Source organism: Rhinoderma darwinii, chromosome 3, assembly GCF_050947455.1.
Source record: "Rhinoderma darwinii isolate aRhiDar2 chromosome 3, aRhiDar2.hap1, whole genome shotgun sequence".
NCBI lineage: Eukaryota > Metazoa > Chordata > Amphibia > Anura > Rhinodermatidae > Rhinoderma > Rhinoderma darwinii.
This window is the reverse complement of record NC_134689.1, coordinates 136,915,217-136,935,625: the sequence shown is the minus strand read 5'-3', so window position 1 is coordinate 136,935,625 and position 20,409 is coordinate 136,915,217. Positions and strand designations below refer to the sequence as shown.

General features: G+C 46.2%; 1 protein-coding gene across 2 annotated transcripts in view; it reads left to right on the top strand.

Annotated features, from left to right (window-relative positions):
- The window catches only part of LIN7A (lin-7 cell polarity scaffold A), an 89,559-nt gene that overhangs the window by 49,580 nt on the left and 19,570 nt on the right, over positions 1 to 20,409 (top strand). For both annotated transcript variants that reach the window (XM_075860082.1, XM_075860083.1), the window contains exons 2-3: positions 4,802 to 4,920; positions 7,185 to 7,256. In XM_075860082.1, coding sequence (XP_075716197.1) covers positions 4,802 to 4,920; positions 7,185 to 7,256 — 191 coding nt within the window. The remainder of the gene's footprint in view (positions 1 to 4,801; positions 4,921 to 7,184; positions 7,257 to 20,409) is intronic.

The window sequence follows — 20,409 nt, the reverse complement described above, 5'->3', positions numbered from 1 at the left end:
TGGCAACTGATGACCTATCCACCAAATAGGTCATCAGTATATCGTTGGTGCGAGTCCGACACCAGGACCCCGCACCGTTAAGCCGCTCCAATGGCCTGCGAGCATCGGATGTTATGACACATAATGCTATGTACGGAGTCTTGAAGCAGTTGGCTCCGTACACTGTATAGGGGCCGTGCTGTAGAACTGCAGGTCTGCTCCTATTCACTTGAATCGGAGCAGAGCTGTAGTAATGCAGCTCGGCCGCTATTCTGTGGCCGCAGCCAACTGCTTCCGGCATGTACGTCCGGTGCACGGAGGAACCGGACCAGCTGATCATGTACTGATGACCTATCCGGTGGATAGGTCATCAGTTGTCAGAAGGTGGAAAACCCCTTTAAAGAATCCATTTGGGGAGGATTTACTGTATGTATTGGAATCTGTCTTTTTTTTATCTATGGTAAAGAATGTAAAGGAAAACTAACCTTGGCTCAAATTAAGAAAGTCTCATATGCACATTGCACTAGGCAGCCTTGAATCTTGTTTTAGCAGGCATTGTACACCTCCATGTGTAGTAGTAGTATTAATGTATAACCCATTAAGCATTGTCCAAAATGTACCATAGTACCATCCAGGGCCGGCTACAGGTTTATGTGGGCCCTTGGACGAAACAGACTTAGTGGGACCATCTGCAGGGAACTCACGGTGGCAGTAAAGTGTCACACAGCCCCTCTCCTAGGTAGTGCCACACAGCCCCCCTCCCAGGCAGTACCAGATGGCCCCCTCCCAGGTAGTGCGAGACAGCCCCACTCCAAGGTAGTGCCAGACAGACCGCCTGCAAAGTAGTGCCACACAGCCCCCCCTCCCAGGTAGTGCCAGACAGCCCCCTCCCAGGTAGTGCTGGACAGCCCCCTCCCAGGTAGTGCCAGTATCCCCCTCCCAGGTAGTGTCAGACAGCCCCCCTCCCAGGTAGTGCCAGACAGCCCCCGTCCCAGGTAGTGCCACACAGCCCCCCCTCCCAGGTAGTGCCATACCGGCCCCTCTCAAATAGTGCCACACAGCCCCCTCCCGGTTAGTGCCGCAAAGCCCCCTCCCTGGTAGTGCCACACAGCCCTCCCCTTTGGTACCCCTCCCCGGTAGTGCCACACAGCCTTTGGGGCCTCCCTCTAGGAGTGGAATACCCAACCAGAGCATACCGACGCTCTGGCTCGGGATTCCACTTCAAGAGGAGATCCTGACGTCACTGTCCATATATGGACAGTGATGTCAGGGGGAAACCCAGAGCCATAGTCCCGGGCAGAGTGCTGATAGCACTCTCCCTGGGACACTGCTCTGTTTCTGACATCACGGTCCATATATGGAATGTCCGGAGCAGAGCTGAAGCCCCGGGAGGAGCGCTAGTAAAGGCTCTTCTCCAGGACTCCATCTTTGGGGAAGCCCCTGACGTCACTGTCCATATATGGATATTGATGTCCAGAGCAGAGCTGAAGTTCTGGACAGTGATGTCATATATGGACAGTGATGTCAGTGGCAATCCCAGAGCCAAAGTCATGGGCAGAGAGCTACTAGCACTCTGCCTGGGACATTGCTCTGCTTCTGACATCACTTTCCATATATGGACCGTGATGTCAGGGACTTCCCCAGAGACAGAGTCCTGGAGCAGAGCCACTTCTAGTGCTCTGCCTGGGACTCCTCTCCTCCTGGTATCATTGTCCATATATGGATGGTGATTTCAGGGGCGCTACTAGCACTCTGCCTGGGAGTCTGTAGCCTAGCAAAAGGCAAAGCGGGGAGATACCTCCCTGCTCTGCCATAGCGTTTAATAGTATCTGCGTACTTAAGATGCAGATTTTATTGAATGTGGCGTCATTATCGCTATAGCAGCCATAGCGGCTGCTAGCGGGGCCAATGTGCATTGAGGGCCCCTCATGCAGTGGGCCCCGTAGCGGTTGCTGCAGCTCTAGTTATGATGCCTCCTAGACAGGGGCTCCCTCTAGAAGCAGAATCCCCCGCAAGAGTGTCGGCAGTGCTCTGGCCGGGGATTCCACTTCTGAAGGAGCCATGATGGCAGCGTCAGCACCTGGCGGCCGAGTGTGCCCCCTGAAGGACAGTGAGCCGCGGCACTTGCCCTGGTTCACCGGGTGCTGACGCCGGCCCTGGTACCATCTACAGATGAGCTTGTTAATCTACATATCTTATAGAAAGAGATCCCTGTGTGTTTCTGGTGAGAATTAAATTAACACTTAATAAAATGACTCTATTTTCAGTGTCTCTTTGAAGTGTTCTTCATGTTAATAAGACAAGCCATATTCTCTGCAATGAATTCTTACAGGTTTCCAGGCACTCAGCAAGGCTCTGTACTAAAAATAGTTTTGCCAGTATTATTTTTTTGTTGTCAGGAACAACGTTGTTCCAGATCTTCTTACAGAAGAGGGTAGTAATTGTGATAAATGTGCAGCGTATGAAGATGACACCGGTCATATGTTGGCCAACACTAATGTCATTCACAGATTTTGGATCTTTCCCAGCAGGAGGATATGTGAAGTGTTACTTATTAACATTGCTGGCAGTGGCCTTGGATTTGCCAGTCTTTGAACCTTTGAATATGTAAATTGACTGACAAGCCCTGAACAGCTTGTCTTCACTTATCTCAAATGACAACTATGTAAATCGACATTATTTGTATATTCAAAACATGGGTTGTTATACTATTGACTGTGATAAAGTTAAAAGCCAGTTGATAATATTCTTCTATGTGAACATTGTATAGTATATTAAAAAAACAAAAACATTAAAACCCTTATCTGACCTCGGAATATTCTTTCTTCAAGACTGCTAAGACACAATTGCCCTGACAAATTAAATTTTGTAGCATATCTTTCTGTAATTATTGCTTTCTCTAGCGTAAACTGATATATATAGAACCAAGGATATAAAAAGTATGGCTGATAAAATCATGTGGCATGCACATTATATATTAGACTGGGCAGTATAAGGCTCTGTTCACACTACCATTTTATGCTTCTGCCGCGGTTTCCATCAAATTTTCAGAGTTTTTTAACGGCAAGAATAGCGCAGTCTGTAGTCTGAATATTCTTGCCATGCACTGCTATGAAATTCTGATGAAATCAAATCTTTCGAATATTGTTGCGATATAAACACAACTTGTGAGCACAGCCTTACCTGTAATGAAGTGGTAGATATGCTGGTGACACCAAAAGGCTCTGGAACGCAGGAGTGTAGTCCCAAAGAGCACTTTAATCAATGCCTAACCCTATAGCTCTGTGTAGCACCTTGCTCACTTTGCTGACTTCCTTCTTCTGGATACCCCAATGTTGCTAGGCAGAAGATGCAAATGCAATAAACAGAGAACGATAATACCATTATAATATACACACTTTTGCTACCATTAAAGCCAGTTTGCAAATGGAGTTATGAATTCACAAAAGATCTTTATGATCACACGGCGCTTAGCAAAAATCAGAAGGGGATATGTTGTCATCAAAACCTCTCAAGCGTCACAGGTGCTTTACGTGTTCCAGCCATTGGAACAAATTTCCATTGGTCATAACTGATGGTTTTAGTCTGTGCCCAGCTTTACAAATTTAGTTGCCAAAAGCAGATGTTGAGTACTGCAGCTAAGGAGACTGTTGTTCCTATTTCAACCACCATGAGTGCATGAGTCTCTAGGGGTAGGGTCACGGATATGCCACAAACAACATCAACGTGGATTTATCAAATCCATGGCAAAAATCCGGAGCTGACACTTGGACTTCTGCGTGAATTGGCCAGCGGATCCGCAGAATTTAACTCCATTCTAATTCAATGGAGCTAAACCGTGACTTTTCAGAGTGGAATCCTCTGCAATAATGAACATGCGTCAGGTTTTAAAATCTGCAGCTTGTTCGTTATTCTTCACGTATATTTTTCTGATTCTGTGAATGTGTTATAAAATACTCCATTCACATGGAATTTGAGCGGATTCTGTCAGGATTTAGGAGCGGACTAAGCGCCTAAATCCTGACATAATCCTGAGTGTGAGAACATGGCCCCAAGTAGAGCTGACTGTATAGATTAGTGTATTCAGGTCATTTTAAGGTGACTGTCTGGTCCCTCGACAGCTGTTGTTTGCCCCCCCCATGATGATAGATTCATGCACCAGGCCTCTTTCACCTGGTGCTCCTCTGACACACATGACACACTCCAATTACTAGACAGACATCTAATACATTCATTTGATAGCAATGTGAATAGGGTTCTGTACTTATTATAATTGGTGCCTAATCAGAAGTAAATAGGACTGTTGGGAGGAATTGTTTTTTTACATTCATATTATCCTTAGAAACTGATTTGATCAAATTCTGTTTACTAACATGGAACATCTGAAAACAGTGGTAAAATAACTATGGGTAGCCATATTGCCCACCAACACACGGTTAGAACGGACGCTAGATGAGATACATACATGGATCCGTAGGCTCTTGAAATCAGAGCTATATGTGCACTTAGGAGGTCGTCCTTCCATGGATCCCTTCTAAAAGAGCTCCATAGTGAGATTCAGGCTTGGCTTCAAGTCTTAGCTCCCTTCCCCCACTCTTTATGTGCTAACACTGTTTAGCCGTATCTGGTATTAGTGTATAGTACAACCCCTTTATATTTTAAAAGTAAAGAGGCAATCTACGTTTCTTGAATGAAAATTCCTCCTTATAATCCTGGAATCACTGACAATAGTAAGCGCCTTTTCCTCTGAGTCAGTCTTCTGTGAAAGGCTTTATTTTTGCTTGCCTGTGCATAATAATTGTATTTTGGTTTTCTTATTCAGATGTTTCTCGAGCTGTAGAATTGTTGGAGAAATTAGAGAATTCAGGAGCCGTGCCAGTTCACAAATTACAGTCCCTGAAGAAAGTACTGCAGAGTGAATTCTGTACTGCCATAAGGGAGGTATGAAAAGTACCATGTATGTGACAAAGTATGGTGTTTTATGGAAGAATCCATATCTTTACAGTATATTTGGCAGATTTTATAACTTTTTTCTTTGTTTGGTGATAAAGTAATTGCCTATCTTGAATAATTGGTCTACAACTGACAATCCATTCCATACAATGAAGGTGGTTGTTTTACAGCATGTGCATGGATTTTTACAAACCTCATTTAGGCTCCGTAAGGGCTCCCTTCTGACAGAGCTTTCCATTGGAACGTAGGCCTGACTGACTATCGTAGACGACTACGGTATTGATTCCATCAAAACGACGGAACCCTTGCACAATGGAGACAAACGGAAGCCATTGGCACCAGATCCGTCACCACTGAAATCAATAGTGATGGAAACAGAAACCTATGGTTTCCGTTTGTGTCAGTCAGGGCTCTGTTCCGACGGAAAGCTCTGACAGAACGTCGGAACAGAGCCCTGACGCAGATGTGAACATAGCCTTAGATGTATAGAACAGTTGCAGAAATTTCAGCAACAAGTCTTCTACATGTGAACATTCCCCAACGCTGATCTAAGCATGCTTGAGAAAGATCCTGTCAGCCTGAATTGTCGCATTTGGTGATTAAAGCTCACATTTATTTTGAAAGTGCTGCCTCGCTTCTCTTCTTTTTGTTAATCCATCACCCACAGGCCATAATGGTATCCGTTTAACGGCTACGTCATGAATTCTCATGAGTCCTTTTCATGATGTATCTGTTAAACGGATACCATTATAGCCTATGGGTGATGGATGTCAATGTTAGATATCCATCACAAGTATTCGTCATCCACAGACTATTATGGTGTCCATTTAACCTTTACGTAATGAAAACCTATTAAAAAGCCAAAGACTTATATGTTTAATGGATGCCTGTGACATAATCCCTACAGTGACATACCTCACCCGTAGGTTCCATACGTTGAAGAAAAAGTATACCAGCCTGACAGAAACCAATAAGACACTCTTTTGTACTTCATCGGGCTAATTGAGCCCTAAGTACATATAAGGGAACGTTCAGATGTGGTGGAATTGCGCTGCGGACAGTCTGCATTGGAAATCCGTAGCAGACAGTTTGTCCATTGGTTTCCACACCTTTTTAGTTATCTTCGTGCAGACGTGGCGGAAAACTCTGCTGCGGACCATAGGCTGCGATGCAGAATTTTCTATCCGCAGCATACACTGTCTGTTTCGGAGTTGTTGCGGACTTGTTGCGGAATTTCTCCATTGACTTCAATGGAGTTTCAAAATTACGCAATGAAATCCACAGATGTAATGTGTGTTGCGTTGCGGATTGCTTTCAGGAACAGGATATTTCATCATACTGGCTGGACCTATGTGTGTCGAGGTCTATACCCAGACTGAGATGGAATGTTTGAAAGAGAGCAGGGTGTGATCTGCACCTGAATCCGCAACGACAAATCCGCAGCATTTTACTTAACATTTTAGCCAAATCCGCAACGGAATCTGCAACGCGGATTATGTGCGTCATTGATGCGGACAGTGTCTGCAGAATTCCGCCACGTCTGAACATGCCCTCAGGCAGGTACATCAGAAGCTTTCCTGACGTACACATTAAACGTGGGGAAAAAAAGTGATTTGAATGGGTCATTCATTATCTGTCACATTTCATTTGATAAAATGTCCCCCAATATGTACACGATTATATTGTGAGGCATCACTTGAAATCAATCTAGATATTACAGAATTAATTAGGATAATATTATGACACAAATAAATAGCTCAGAAACTATTAATGACACAGAAAATACTAAGTAACGAGCCAAAGCATTTTGTTTGGGCAAGTTTAAGCTCATTTGCCATCAAACAGATTCTCTCCAACTGGATTACTGCATTTGAAACGCCTAATTTGAAGCTCCTTTCCAAACATGATGATATTCATTAAATCGCTGAGATGCCTTATGTTTCCATGGTCATCAGCAGAACTAGTCCTCGAATATTGTTTCTTAAAAGCCTAATTATTATTGTTTCGAGTTTTTTCTCTTTTACCGCAATTTAGCAACCCAAATGGACTGATGAACTAATTCCTATGTATCATAAAGTACATAACATGGTTTAATATCAGTGATCATTATAAATAGTCTCATAAAAACCCTTAAATAGGATTATGAAAAACATATATAATATATAGTATTTCTATATATACACTTGTATAAGTCTAATGTATGATAACTGTATGATATTATTGTTCATTTTGTATCTCATGATCTTTTTCAGGTTTACCAATACATGCATGAAACAATTCCTATCAATGGCTGTCCAGAGTTTCGTGCTCGTGCTACTGCAAAGGTGAGGTCCTGATAACTTGTTCCATAACCATTCACATGGTAGGCAAAAAACATTCTTATGCTTTCAGGTAGTTAATGGTATATAGTTAAATCCCATATTGTTATATATATCAGAAAGCAAAAACTAGAAAAATGCATTTCATTACGTTAGCTTTCTTTTTAAAGAACAGAGATAATTGCACCCGGAAGAGCTGGCGGTCCAGTTTCTAGGCAACTGTTTGACGCCGGAAGTTACTCCACCTAAGCTCCTATGCAGGAGAGTCTATCACTGTTGTATAGTTGACAAGGCAACTGGACCCATCACTCTTCTGGTTGTGTCTCTTCTAGTATACTGTGTGCATTATTCCCCACCATTTCAGCATCTCTGCTTACTGGCAGTAAATAGAAACTTTTTTTGTTTTACACTGAAAACCTGTTCTGACCAAGGGCGTAACTATCATCATAGCATTTGCTATGAACTCAAGCAGGCCTGGCTCGGCCTGTTAACTATTAAATTTGATCCAATAGATAACGACCAGTATCACTTACTGGGCCCTGTGTGTAGTAGTGCCAAGATGGGAAGAGGAACTGGGGACTGGTAAGTAAATGAAGGGGTCCGATCTGGGGGTCTGAATACATTATTTTGGGTCTGGTCTGTGGTCTAAATTAATTTGGCCTCTGGTCTGCGGTCTGAAATAATTATGGTGTCTGGTCTGGGGTTTTTATTTAGGTGGTCTGTTTTGGGGGTCTAAATTAATTTTGAGGTCAGGGGTCTGAATAATTTGGGGGTCTAAATCTGAAGTATGGATTAATTTTGGGGTGTGGGGACTGAATTCATTTTAGGGTCTGGTTTGGGGTCTGAATTAATTTTGGGTTCTGGGGTCTGGAATGTGGGTCTAAATTAATTTTGGAGTCTGGTCTGAATACTGGATTCATTTTGGTGTCTGTGCTGAGGTCTGAATCTTTTTTGGGGTCTGATTTGGGGTCTGAACTTAGGTGTGTTGCCTGCATAGTATATCCAGCACATATGGCATTATATCTCCTGGGGGCACTTGTGTGGCACAGTATATCCCTGGAACACAGTAATCTGGTGATAATCAATTGTCAAACTATGCTAGGAGTAGGGCTGGGCGATGAATCAAATTAATTTGATTAATTCACCCTCAAAGCCTCTGACGATTCTGTTTTTTAACAGAGTAGTGGAATCGATTCCCTAGTGGCGCTGTCGCGCCGTGCTGCAGGAGGAAGCTCCGCCTTGCAGCCTCGCCACCTGCCTGGTCCACCCCGTCTGAGAAGCAACACCCTGTCGCTTCATCTGCTCTCTGTTCTGTCCGGGCTCTGCCTCTACCGTTTCACATGACTGTGATCTGGCCGTGAAAAATAGTCTGTGTGTTGGGCGGATTTACCGACCTGACCACTGTACATGTGAACAGGACTCCTGGCATCATAGTCATTTATGGTGCCAGAAGTCTCTGCTTCCCTACGGAACGGCTATTCTGTACTGCACAAAATATAACAGTATGGAACAGCAGTTACATGGGGAAGTTATAGTTATAGCTACAATGGTGCTATCTACAAAGGAGGGGGATTCTATCTACAGGGGGGGGTGGTACTATCCACATGGGCACTGTGGCACTATATAGGGGGGTGTTGCACTATCTACATGGGCACTGTATGAGGCACTATCTACATGGTCACTGTGGCACTATCTTTGTGGACTCTGGCACTTTATATTTGGGCACTGTGGCATTTTACATGTAGGCACTGTGGCATTATGTGGGCACTGTGGTTCTATCTACAGTGGGCACTGTGTCACTTTATATGTGGGCACTATGCGCTATGTGGTCACTGTGGCACTATCTACAGTGGGCAGAGAGGGATGTTAGTGCATGCAGTGCATAATTATGGATTCTGTGTTCCTCTTCCCTACCGGGTAACAGGTTAACAGAAGTTATAATAAAAGTTGTGAAGTTATGTACAATTATTATAGTAATATATGTTAAAAATATAATGTTAGAATTTTGGTTTACGAAAAACGTAATGCCGTTAGACAACATACTGTAGCACAATTTGATAAGATATGGTCCCCATGGCTGCGAACTATGGCAGTCCCAAATCTTTCTTATTATTTAGCAATGTGATGGGTTCTATGTGTGGTGGAGGAGTGCTCGGGTCCCTATCCTTAGTCTTTGCCTTACCTATTATCAGGAGTTTGTAGTTTTGGTCTACACCGGGGCTGTTTCTATACCCGCCCATGTTACTCGCTGAGTTTTCAGACATATGTATTGTTTTTCTTTTTCTTTTTTTTTCCTGCATGCTTCTTACTCCATGGACACCAAGTTCATAATGTTTGTTTTTATTTAGTTCCTTTAAATAATATACCCTGCTGGATATTGTTTATTTGACTTCCTGCGCAAAGTCCTGACTTATTATTTGTAAACTGTCTATTGTATATCCGAATTGTGTTGTAATTCAATAAATTACTTTGAAACTGAAAATTATATATAAATGAATATATGTCATATAAAGAAAATAATTCTATGAAATTATCTCTTGATATTTTTTTCAGTTTATTTAACAGTAATAAGAGAATCGAGATTCAAATCGAAAATTTTCCCATAGGTTTGAAAAAAATCTAGATTTTATTTTTATAGCTAGGAGTTATACTTTTTCTTTAACAAGACTCAACCGGCAAGTGTCCCTCAATCCAACTTTCATATGGAGCTAGTAAATGCTCTGGGGAAGGAGGTCCACAACCTCCTCAATGCGCCATTCATTCTCTGCTTATGCTTTAATACCGGCACAATTTTCTTCAAGTTCATGGTATTCCTCAGTGAAAGTGCACTGCCCCCCCCCCTGAAAAAAATATTGGGGCAAGCAGCGCACAAACATTGAGAAATAGCATGAACTTGAAGAAAATTATGCCGGCATTGAAGCATAAGCAGAGAATGAACGGCGCGGACATTGAGGCCGTTCATTCTCTGCTTATGCTTCAACACCGCCACAATTTTCTTCAAGTTCATGGTATTACTCAGTGCTCGTGCACTGCCCGCCCCGAAAAATATTGGGACGATCAGCGAACGAACATTGAGTAATAGCATGAACTTGAAGAAAATTATGCCAGCATTGAAGCATAAGCAAAGAATGAACGGTGCAGGCATTGAGGCTGTGGACCAATAGGAAGCCTCAAACCAGGGTATACGTCAGAAGTCCCGGGTTTGAGGCATCCTATTGGTCCACAATCTCCTCAATGCCCGCGCCGTTCATTCTCTGCGTATGCTTCAATGACAGACCTGTATCCATAATCAGTGAGGTATAGACACAGGTCTGTCTGCATAATAACACTCGTGCATGAGCGTGTGTTGAAGAAAAAAAACAGTATGATGAAAAGCAGAACTTTGGGCTGGCCAGTGGTAGGGGGAATAGGTACAAATGCGCTCTGATTTTTGACAGAATGTATATTAGGAAATTTAATTAATTTTGACATACAGTATTAGAACAAAAATATCCCTGGAAAAACCCTTTAAGTTTGTATTGGTTTTCATCTCTGAATGTTAAACAAGAATGTTTCTGTTTACAGATGGTGAGACCACGACCCCTATAGCTACACCACTGAAAAGAATTAGATACATTGTCTCAGCAGAACAGTATCACAAGCAATAAGATTAGATACAGCAGCTCAGTAGACAGTAGCACACGTGATAAAATTACATATGGCAGCTCAGTAAACAGAAGCACACGTGATAGGATTAGATATATCGTTCAGCAGACAGTATCACACATGATAGGCTTAGATACAGGGTCCCATCAGTCAGTATCTTTGTACTTAACCTCAGGGGCAGATTGCCCCAAGCAAAGTTATATCTGGTGGCCCTAATCAAAGAAACTCGTAGAGAGTGCCCCACACAGTACCCCCTGCAGATAGTGTCAGTCTCCCTGTATTGTGCCACACACAACGCCCCGTGTAGATAGTGCCACAATGCCCCCTGTAGATAGTGCCACAGTACTGCAGCTCGGCCACTATTCCGTGACCGGAGTCATCTGCTTCCGGCATGGACATCTAGTGCCTGGAGGCAGCCGGAGCAGCTGATTGGTGCGGGGTCTGGGTTTTGGACCCTACCGATCATATACTGGTGACCTATCCCTTTGTAGTTTGTGCCACACAGTGCCACCTGTAGATAGTGCCACACACCCTTCTTATTTGTAGAGCCAAACACCCACCTGTAGATAGTACCAGTGCCCCTTCTAGATAGTGCCACAGTGCCCCTAGAGATTGGGCAACCCACTGCAGATAGTTGCCACTTTTTTGAAATATTGCACCCAAATAAAGCCACATTAGGCCTGCAGCTTAAGAGACACTGAGTGTTGGACCCCCACCGATCATATACTGATGTTCGAGGACAACTCCTTTAAGCTTTATGCAGACTAATGCAATATACTGACTTATATATGCAAATGTGAGGACTAATTGCTCATCATAGAGCATCCTCCTTATGTTTTTCTATCAATCCACCAGTAATTGTGAGATAAATACAGTAGGAAGCTGTCGGCTGCTTAAAAGTGGCAGCGGGCCCCCTTACTTACTGCTGCACAGGTTGCACCAATGATAAGAAAGCCCAACGTAATGTAGGCGCAGCCGTAATGAAGGGAGTGCATGAATAGGTGTTTGGGGTTTTAGGCTACCACGTTTGAGGCTATTTTATAGGGATCAGAGGGTTAAGTGAAAGGGGCATGGGGCAAATGTATCTATATTTGGTGGGTGGAGTGTAATATATATAAGTCCATGCGGGGAAGAGGCAGCCCTCTTTCCCGCTGGACAACAGGAGAAAATATTTGTCCTGTTACTATAACTGTTTAAAAAAAAACAAAAAAACAGTTTTACACTTACCTGTAATGGATGCGGCGATGGAGCTCACGATGGCCAGGATCCGGGATGCGGCGATGCAGCACGGTGCTGGCTGGCTGGATCAGCTGTTTGCCGGGGCTCTTCCTCCGGTTCCAGCAGCTGGAGTGGAGAGCGAGGGACGCAGCAGCGGGCGTTCCAGGCCTCCGGAGAGGCCTTTCCCAGAGGTAACGCCTCAGTCTCGTCGGCGCCAAGGGAGCCCCTCCAGGGACCCTCCTCCTCCTTCAGGTCCGGAGCTGCACCCTGGCGACGGTCTGCGGAGGTCTGGAAGGAATCCCATTAGGCGGGCGAGACTGGAGGTGACAGGAGGGGGGGCCGCGGCGGCCATCTTACCCCCTCCTGTCTTCAACGACAAGACCGGAAGTGGAGGTGGCACCGGAAGTGGAGGCGGGACCGGAAGTGCGCGCAGGACCGGAAGTGACGGCTTTCTCCGGCGCCGATGTTCCAGGTGCCGGAGGAGCTCTGCAAAAGGACGTACGGACACCAGGCCCGACCCGCAGGAAGAGGCAGGCGGGCTCCAGATGGGGAGCGAGATCGCCTCCTGCTGGAGCAGGGAGGCGTGCGGCGGCAGTGACCGGAAGTACCCGGGCAGCTTCTGGGAGTAACGACGGGCCCAATCCGGAAGGGGGGGCAGCGGTCAGCTGTCCATTCAGCACCAGGAAGGAGGTTCATTTTTGACAGCCCTGTAGAAGGACTGGGACGGCAGGGCTGTCATTCTGCTTATGCCACGCCAGCAGCGGGTGGCAGGACCATGGACGAAACGCGTTCCGCTGGGCCTAGGACGTCAGCTACTGGAAGTTCGGGGAGCTACGGGGAGCGTGGGGTGCAGGAGCACCGCTCCCCAGGACCGTCAAGATCGATGCCGTGCTCATCCGGAGTGGTGGACGCGTCCGCTGGGAGGTCGCCTCAGGGACGGCTGGGTGAGTCTACCACAGATGTGGTGCCGGGGATGTGTGGGGGGGATGTTGTCTATGTCACAAATGCATTTATTGTTTAGAGGGATGCAGGAATATTTTGCGAGAGTTTTGCCAGGTGTAGAGCAGTCGCCAGCGAGGGTATGGGGCGCTGCTAGCGAGGCGAGTGCTAGTGCGGCAGGGAGTGGGGTTGCTAGCGAGGCGAGTTCTAGTGCAGCTGCGAAAGGGATTGTGGTTGCTAGTGAAGTGGCGCCGGTGGTGGGTGCCGTAGTTGCGGTGGAAAAAGCAGTTGATGCGGCGGCTAGTACGGCTAAGAAAGTGGTGGAGGATGTGCGTTTGGCTGACGCTGCTAAAGGCGAGGTTTATGTGTGTTTTGAGGGCCCGCTGGGGCGCATTTGAAGGTTGAGATTAGGGAAAAGATCTGGAAAGATGAATATGTGGAGATTTTTTCTTTATTGCCTTTGGAGAAGTTTAATTTGGACCGGTGGAAACCGGATGAAAGTAAGAAGGAGGAGGAGGAGCGGCGGCGTTATCGCTTGATTCCTCGGACTTTCGCGAATCGGCTGCAGGCCTTCGCTATTTTGGCTAGCGTGGTGGGTGAGAAGGCGCCGGAGAATTGTTCGGCGCTATTTTGTTATATGGATGCAGTAGGGGAGGCGTATTGTGTATACGGTGGTAATGCGTGGTTGCGGTATGATGAACAGTTTCGTCAGCGGAAGTCGGTGCGCCCGTCGTTGCGATGGGATCACAAGGATATCAGTTTGTGGATGCGTCTGATGTCTGCTCCAAAACAGGGGCAGCAGCCCTTTCGGGATGCGGCCGGCGGGCAGGGGTCAGCAGCGGGTCGGTCAGGTTCCTCAGGAAAGGGGTGTTGCTGGAAGTATAACGAGGGGCATTGCAAGTTTGGCCCAGACTGCAGGTACAAGCACGAGTGCTCCGGTTGCGGAGGCACCCATGGTTTGTCCAGGTGCTTCAAGAAGCATAAGGGCAGGCAGGGAGATGCTGAGCAGAAGAGGGGCGACGCCGGTGAGGGTGGAAAGGATGCTCCCGTTTTTAAGGGGGTATCCAAATAAGAAAGTGGCAGAGTTGTTGTTGTTAGGTTTTTCAGAAGGTTTTCAGATTCCTTGTACGTCGGCTGGACGTGATGGGGTAGTCCGTAATTTGTCGTCTGCTTTGGCACGGCCTGATCTGGTTACGGATAAGCTGCTGAAGGAGGTGGCTTTGGGCCGCATGGCGGGTCCGTTTTCCTCCCCGCCTGTTCCTAGTTTGCGGGTTTCCCCGTTAGGTTTGGTTCCTAAAAAGGAGGTGAATAAATTCCGCCTTATTCATCACTTGTCTTATCCGGAAGGCGAGTCGGTGAATGACGGCATTGATCCGGCCTTGTGCGCGGTCAGTTACACTTCCTTTGATGCGGCGGTTGTTTGGGTTTGCAAGTACGGGAAGGGCTCACTGTTAGCAAAAACTGACATTGAGGCCGCTTTTCGTTTATTGCCGGTGCATCCGGATAGTTTTTGTTTGCTGGGATGTTATTGGCAGGAGGAATATTTTGTAGATTGTTGCCTCCCGATGGGCTGCTCCATTTCATGCGATTATTTTGAGATGTTTAGCATGTTTTTGGAGTGGGTAGAACGTCGGGAGGCGCAGGTGCAATCTGCTCTGCATTATCTGGATGATTTCCTGTTTATCGGGCCGCCGGGTACCTATGTGTGTGCAGGATTGCTACATACTATGGAGCGAGTGGCAAAGGATTTTGGGGTACCTCTGGCGCCTGACAAAACTGAGGGACCCACGACGGTCATCAAGTTTTTGGGGATCATGATTGATTCAGATAACATGGAGTGTCGCTTGCCTGATGATAAGTTGCTGGAGTTGAGAGAGTTGGTGGCGAGTGCGCTGCGCAGGAAGAAGATCCAGTTGCGGGACTTGCAATCCTTGTTGGGTCATTTGAATTTCGCTTGTAGGATCATGCCCATGGGGCGGGAGTTTTGCAGGCGATTGGCAAGTGCTACCGCAGGGGTGCATTCTCCCCATCATTTTATTAGGTTGTCGGCGGAGTTGAAAGCTGATTTGTTGGTGTGGGGGGAGTTTTTGCAGAGCTACAATGGGCGGTCTGTGCTCATGTATCAGCCGGTGTCTAGTGTGGATTTGGAGCTGTATACTGATGCATCAGGTGCATGTGGATTTGGGGCTTATTTCCAGGGGCAGTGGTGTGCAGGAGTTTGGCCAAATGCATGGCATGAATGTGGTTTCGTCAGAAACTTGGCTCTGCTGGAATTGTTCCCGATTGTGGTGGCTGTGGAGTTGTGGAGGGATTGTCTGCGGGACCGGAGAGTTCGTTTTGTATGTGACAATCTGGGTGTGGTTCAGGCCGTTAATGCGCAGACAGCTAATTCTCCGCCAGTTGTGCGACTATTGCGACATTTAGTTTTGAGAGGTTTGATGTTGAATGTGCATTTTGTGGCAGTGCATATTCCTGGGGTGCTGAATTCTGTGGCTGATTCCCTTTCTCGTCAACAGTGGGACAGGTTTCGTCTGCTGGCGCCGGGAGCGGAGTCTCATGGCCTGCCTTGTCCAGAGCATCTGTGGAAGGTGGTGTGACAATGGCGATGTCACTCGTGGAAAGGTCTGTTAGTGCGGTTACGTGGCAGAGGTACAGTGCGGTATGGGAGGCTTTGTTGGAAAATGCGCAGGCAGGCATTGCAGATCGGTCGGCGTGTTTGTTGTATTATATAGCAAATGCGTACAGTGAAGGGGCGTCTGCAGCAGCGGTCTCTCAGAGTTTGTCGGCCTTGGCGTTTTGGTTCAAGAGAAAAGGTGAAGAGGACGTGACTAAGTCCTTTTTGGTTCGGCAGGCAATGAAGGGTTTCAGGAGGGGTTCCGCAGTTAGGGACCATAGGAAGCCGGTGTCATTTCAGCTTTTGGTAGCAATTTGTGATCTATTGGGGGATGTTTGTGTTTCGGCGTTTGAAGCGCGGTTATTTACACTGGCTTTTTCTTTGGCGTTCTTTGGGGCGTTCCGGATATCGGAGTTGGTGTCGGCCAGTAAGAGTGTGGCTGGGGGTTTATTGTACGCAGATGTTGAATTGGATGGCTCCTGCCTATTTTGTTTGCTTCGTAGATCAAAGACAGATCAAGAGGGGAGAGGTTTTGTGGTGCGTTTGTATGAGTTACCAGGGTCGCGGGTGTGCCCGGTTCACTGTTTTCGGGAGTTTGTTGCAGTGAGGCCTGAGGGGCCGGCATCCTTGTTGGTTCATTCAGATGGTTTGTCTTTGTCAAAATTCCAGTTTTCACAGGTGTTCAAAAAATGTATCCTGTTGTCTAGCAGAGGTGGAGCAGCTTTTAGCTCTCATTCTTTTAGAATTGGCGCAGCTACGGAAGCAGCTCGGTGGGGTTTATCCCCGGCGATGGTTAAGAAGATCGGTAGGTGGGAGTCAGACCGATATAGGTTGTATGTGCGGCCTCACTTGCTTTGAGACGGTGGGGATAAGATGTGCTGGAGGTGGATATGGAGTTGTTACATTGCTGTTTTGTGTTGTTTTAGGTGCAGGTCCCTGCTGGATATGGATCATTGGGCACTCCTACATGCACTGGGGAGGTGTGCGTGCTGATGTTCGTCCGGCTGGACGGCAGTTGGGCCTGGATCATTCAGAGGTTCAGGTCAGATGGTTGGGTCTGCGGGGCATGCTGTGGTGTAGATTGTTGCCGGAGCTACAGTTCTATGCAGGTTTGGACAGGGCGCCGGATATTCTGGTAGTGCACCTTGGTGGCAACGACTTAGGTATACGGTCGTCTAGGGATTTGGTGCGGGATGTAAAGATTGATCTGTTGCGGTTGTGGTTGTCTTTTCCGGGATTGCTGATCGTCTGGTCGGATATTGTGGCTCGCAAGGTGTGGCGTCAGGCCCGTTCAGTCCATAGTCTGAATAAAGCAAGAGCGAAGGTGAATAAGGTGGTTGGCAGATTTGTGGCGCGCAATGGGGGTGTGGTGGTGCGGCATAAAGAGTTGGAGGGCAGAGAGGTCGGTATCCTTAGGGCGGATGGCGTTCATTTGAACGAGGTGGGTCTAGATATGTGGACCCTGGACATCAAGGAAGGCATGGAGAAAGCCCTGCAGTTGTGGAGGGACAATCATGTGTAAGGGGTCACACATGATTGTCGTGGCGGTAGGAGGAGGGGTCTTTGGAGGCACGTAATGGCAAGAAGGAGAATCAACAATGGAGATTGTTGAAAGAGAACTCGGGGCGTTTAACCCTGGATAGTATTGGAGGGGCTGGGGAGTGGTTACCCAGCTGATATTGCATATATTCCTGATGGGCAGGGTCCCCAGGAAGGGAGAGAGAGGTCTTGGAGTTGTTGGTGCCCTCGGGTCAGGTGCAGCACGGCTGTAGGGCAATAAGTCCAGACCTAACAAGGAAACAATGGAGTTTTTATATTTAATGCCTGAAGTGCCTTCAAGGATCCTTTATCTGGAGAATGTTGGAAATAGAGCAGGATGTTTATTATGGAGTGTTTATGATGTTTTATGGTTATGCTATTTTATCGCATAAAAAGGTGTGTATTTAATAAATGGCTGCTGTGGCCTTTACACCAAAATTCATGTGTGGTCTCTTATTGGGATTTGGGGTGTAAGGTCACAGATAGCGAAAGTCATCAAACATACCTTAAGTCAAGTAAGCCCAAAGTAATGTAGGCGCAGCCGTAATGAAGGGAGCGCATGACTAGGTGTTTGGGGTTTTAGGCTACCACGTTTGAGGCTATTTTATAGGGATCATAGGGTTAAGTGAAAGGGGCATGGGGCAAATGTATCTATATGTGGTGGGTGGAGTGTAATGTATATAAGTCCATGCGGGGAAGAGGCAGCCCTCTTTCCCGCTGGACAACAGGAGAAAATATTTGTCCCGCCCGCCCTCCCAGCAATTTTCTCCTGTTCATAGGAAACTGACGGTTGGGTTTTTGTCACAGTAGCGATTGCGGTAGGAGGAGGGGTCTTTGGAGGCACGTAATGGCAAGAAGGAGAATCAACAATGGAGATTGTTGAAAGAGAACTCGGGGCTTTTAACCCTGGATAGTATTGGAGGGGCTGGGGAGTGGTTACCCAGCTGATATTGCATATATTCCTGATGGGCAGGGTCCCCAGGAAGGGAGAGAGAGGTCTTGGAGATGGTTGGTGCCCTCGGGTCAGGTACAGCACGGCTGTAGGGCAATAAGTCCAGACCTAACAAGGAAACGATGGAGTTTTTTATTTAATGCCTGAAGTGCCTTCAAGGATCCTTTATCTGGAGAATGTTGGAAATAGAGCAGGATGTTTATTATGGAGTTTTTATGATGTTTTATGATGTTTTATGGTTATGCTATTTTATCGCATAAAAAGGTGTGTATTTAATAAATGGCTGCTGTGGCCTTTACACCAAAATTCATGTGTGGTCTCTTATTGATATTTGGGGTGTAAGGTCATAGATAGCGAAAGTCATCAAACATACCTTAAGTCATGTTCGCCCCTAAATCATAAGCAGCGTTATATTTTCCACTCTCCAGATCCAGCCTGTCTATGTATTATATTGTTGCCCATTTATTTAAATAACTGACATGTAATATACATTGGGCCAGCTAAATTTTAAAATGAGGTTGTCTTGTTGAGACAGAAACAGAACACAGATAACATAAATGAAATGCTTTTTGCCAGGTTTAGTGTTGTGCAATTTATGACTGTATTTCGATTGGGTTAACTTTTTCCAGCAAATTGCATGCTAAGTATGTATAGAGAGGGCAGGGGAGGATTACAGATATGCGCTCCCAACCACTGATTCCTGCACGCACTGCTATGATGTGAATACTCGTAAATCTATCTCAGGTAAATAGTGTATAATGCTGCAGTAATTGACCAAGCAACTAGTTGGTTCTACAGACACACTATAAATAAAGAATAGTGATAGTCTGTAGTTTTTGGAAATCTCCATTAAATATTTGCTGATACACAAGCTCCATCAGGATACCTGACTGCTATTAACATGACAGCAAAGTGTGATCTCTAGGAGATCTTTCTCCCTGGCACTATTATTTGCATACTGCAATTACAGCTCCCCCTAGTGGTAACATGATCTATTCTGCAGCAGATTTGAAAATCGTCAGCAATGCGAAACAACATGTGATACATTTGGTGCTATCTTGACAAATCTGGTTGTAGGATATTGGGGTAGGTTAGTAAAGTTTCTTTTTTTGGTAATAAATACATATTTTCACTCCCACTAGCGTTGTTTTTTTATGTTCTATACCCAGGGGCGTAGCTAAAGGCTCATGGGCCCGGGTGCAAGAATTCAGCTTGGGCCCCCCTACCACTCCCCAACACCACCATCATCATTATCATCAGACCCCTGTGCGTGCCTATGCCCAGACGCCTTGCCCAACAGCCCCCATAGTATAATGCCCCCACGCAGTATAATGCTCCCATAGCTGCCACCACACAGTATAATGCCCCATAACGTATAATGCCCCCCATAACAGCCCCATACCGTATAATGCTCCCCGTATCAGCCACCAAACAGTATAATTCCCCCATATCAGCCCCCATTCAGTATAATGCCCCCCATCTTATCAGCCCCCATGCCATATCTGCCCACCATGCAGTATAATGCCCCCCCCCCCCACAATATCAGCCCCCCCATACAGTATAATGCCCTCATATGTGCATAATAAAAAAAATAGCATCATTACTTAGCTATCCCCGTTCCCACGTCGGGTGGAGGATCCTTCGGTGTGTTCTATGAGTGACTCAGCGCAGGCAGGCGCGATGATGTTGCTCCATCCAGCCTGCGTCGAGCCACTCAGGGCACAGTGAATGCTGGATCAAGGAAATGTCAGCTCCTTGCTCCAGGATTGAATGGAACCGGGACCTTGGTGAGTGACTCGCGACCCCCCGGAGGTCTTCACACGAACCCCCAGGGGGACGCGACCCACAGTGTAGGGATGTCACGATACCAAAATTTGGACTTCGATACCGATACTTCGTTTACAGTAATAAAAAAAAAAAAGTTCTTTCGTTTTCTAATGTGAGGCACGAGGTGTGATGATGAATTTTGAATGTGCCTCACGTTAATAGTAATTAACCCCATCAGGTTTCTCAGTCATAATGGGTTAATGTGTAAGGTACATGATGGGGTTAATTACTATTAATGTGAGGCACATGGAGGTTAAATTCATCATCGCACCTCGTGCCCCACAATAAGTGATAGAAAGAAGTTTTTATTTTATTTTGTTACAGCGCACACATCACAAATAATGCAAAAAAATTGTTGTGCAGGTTATTACGGCCGCGCCAATACCGATTATGTGTATATTTTATGTATTGAGACTTATTTTAAT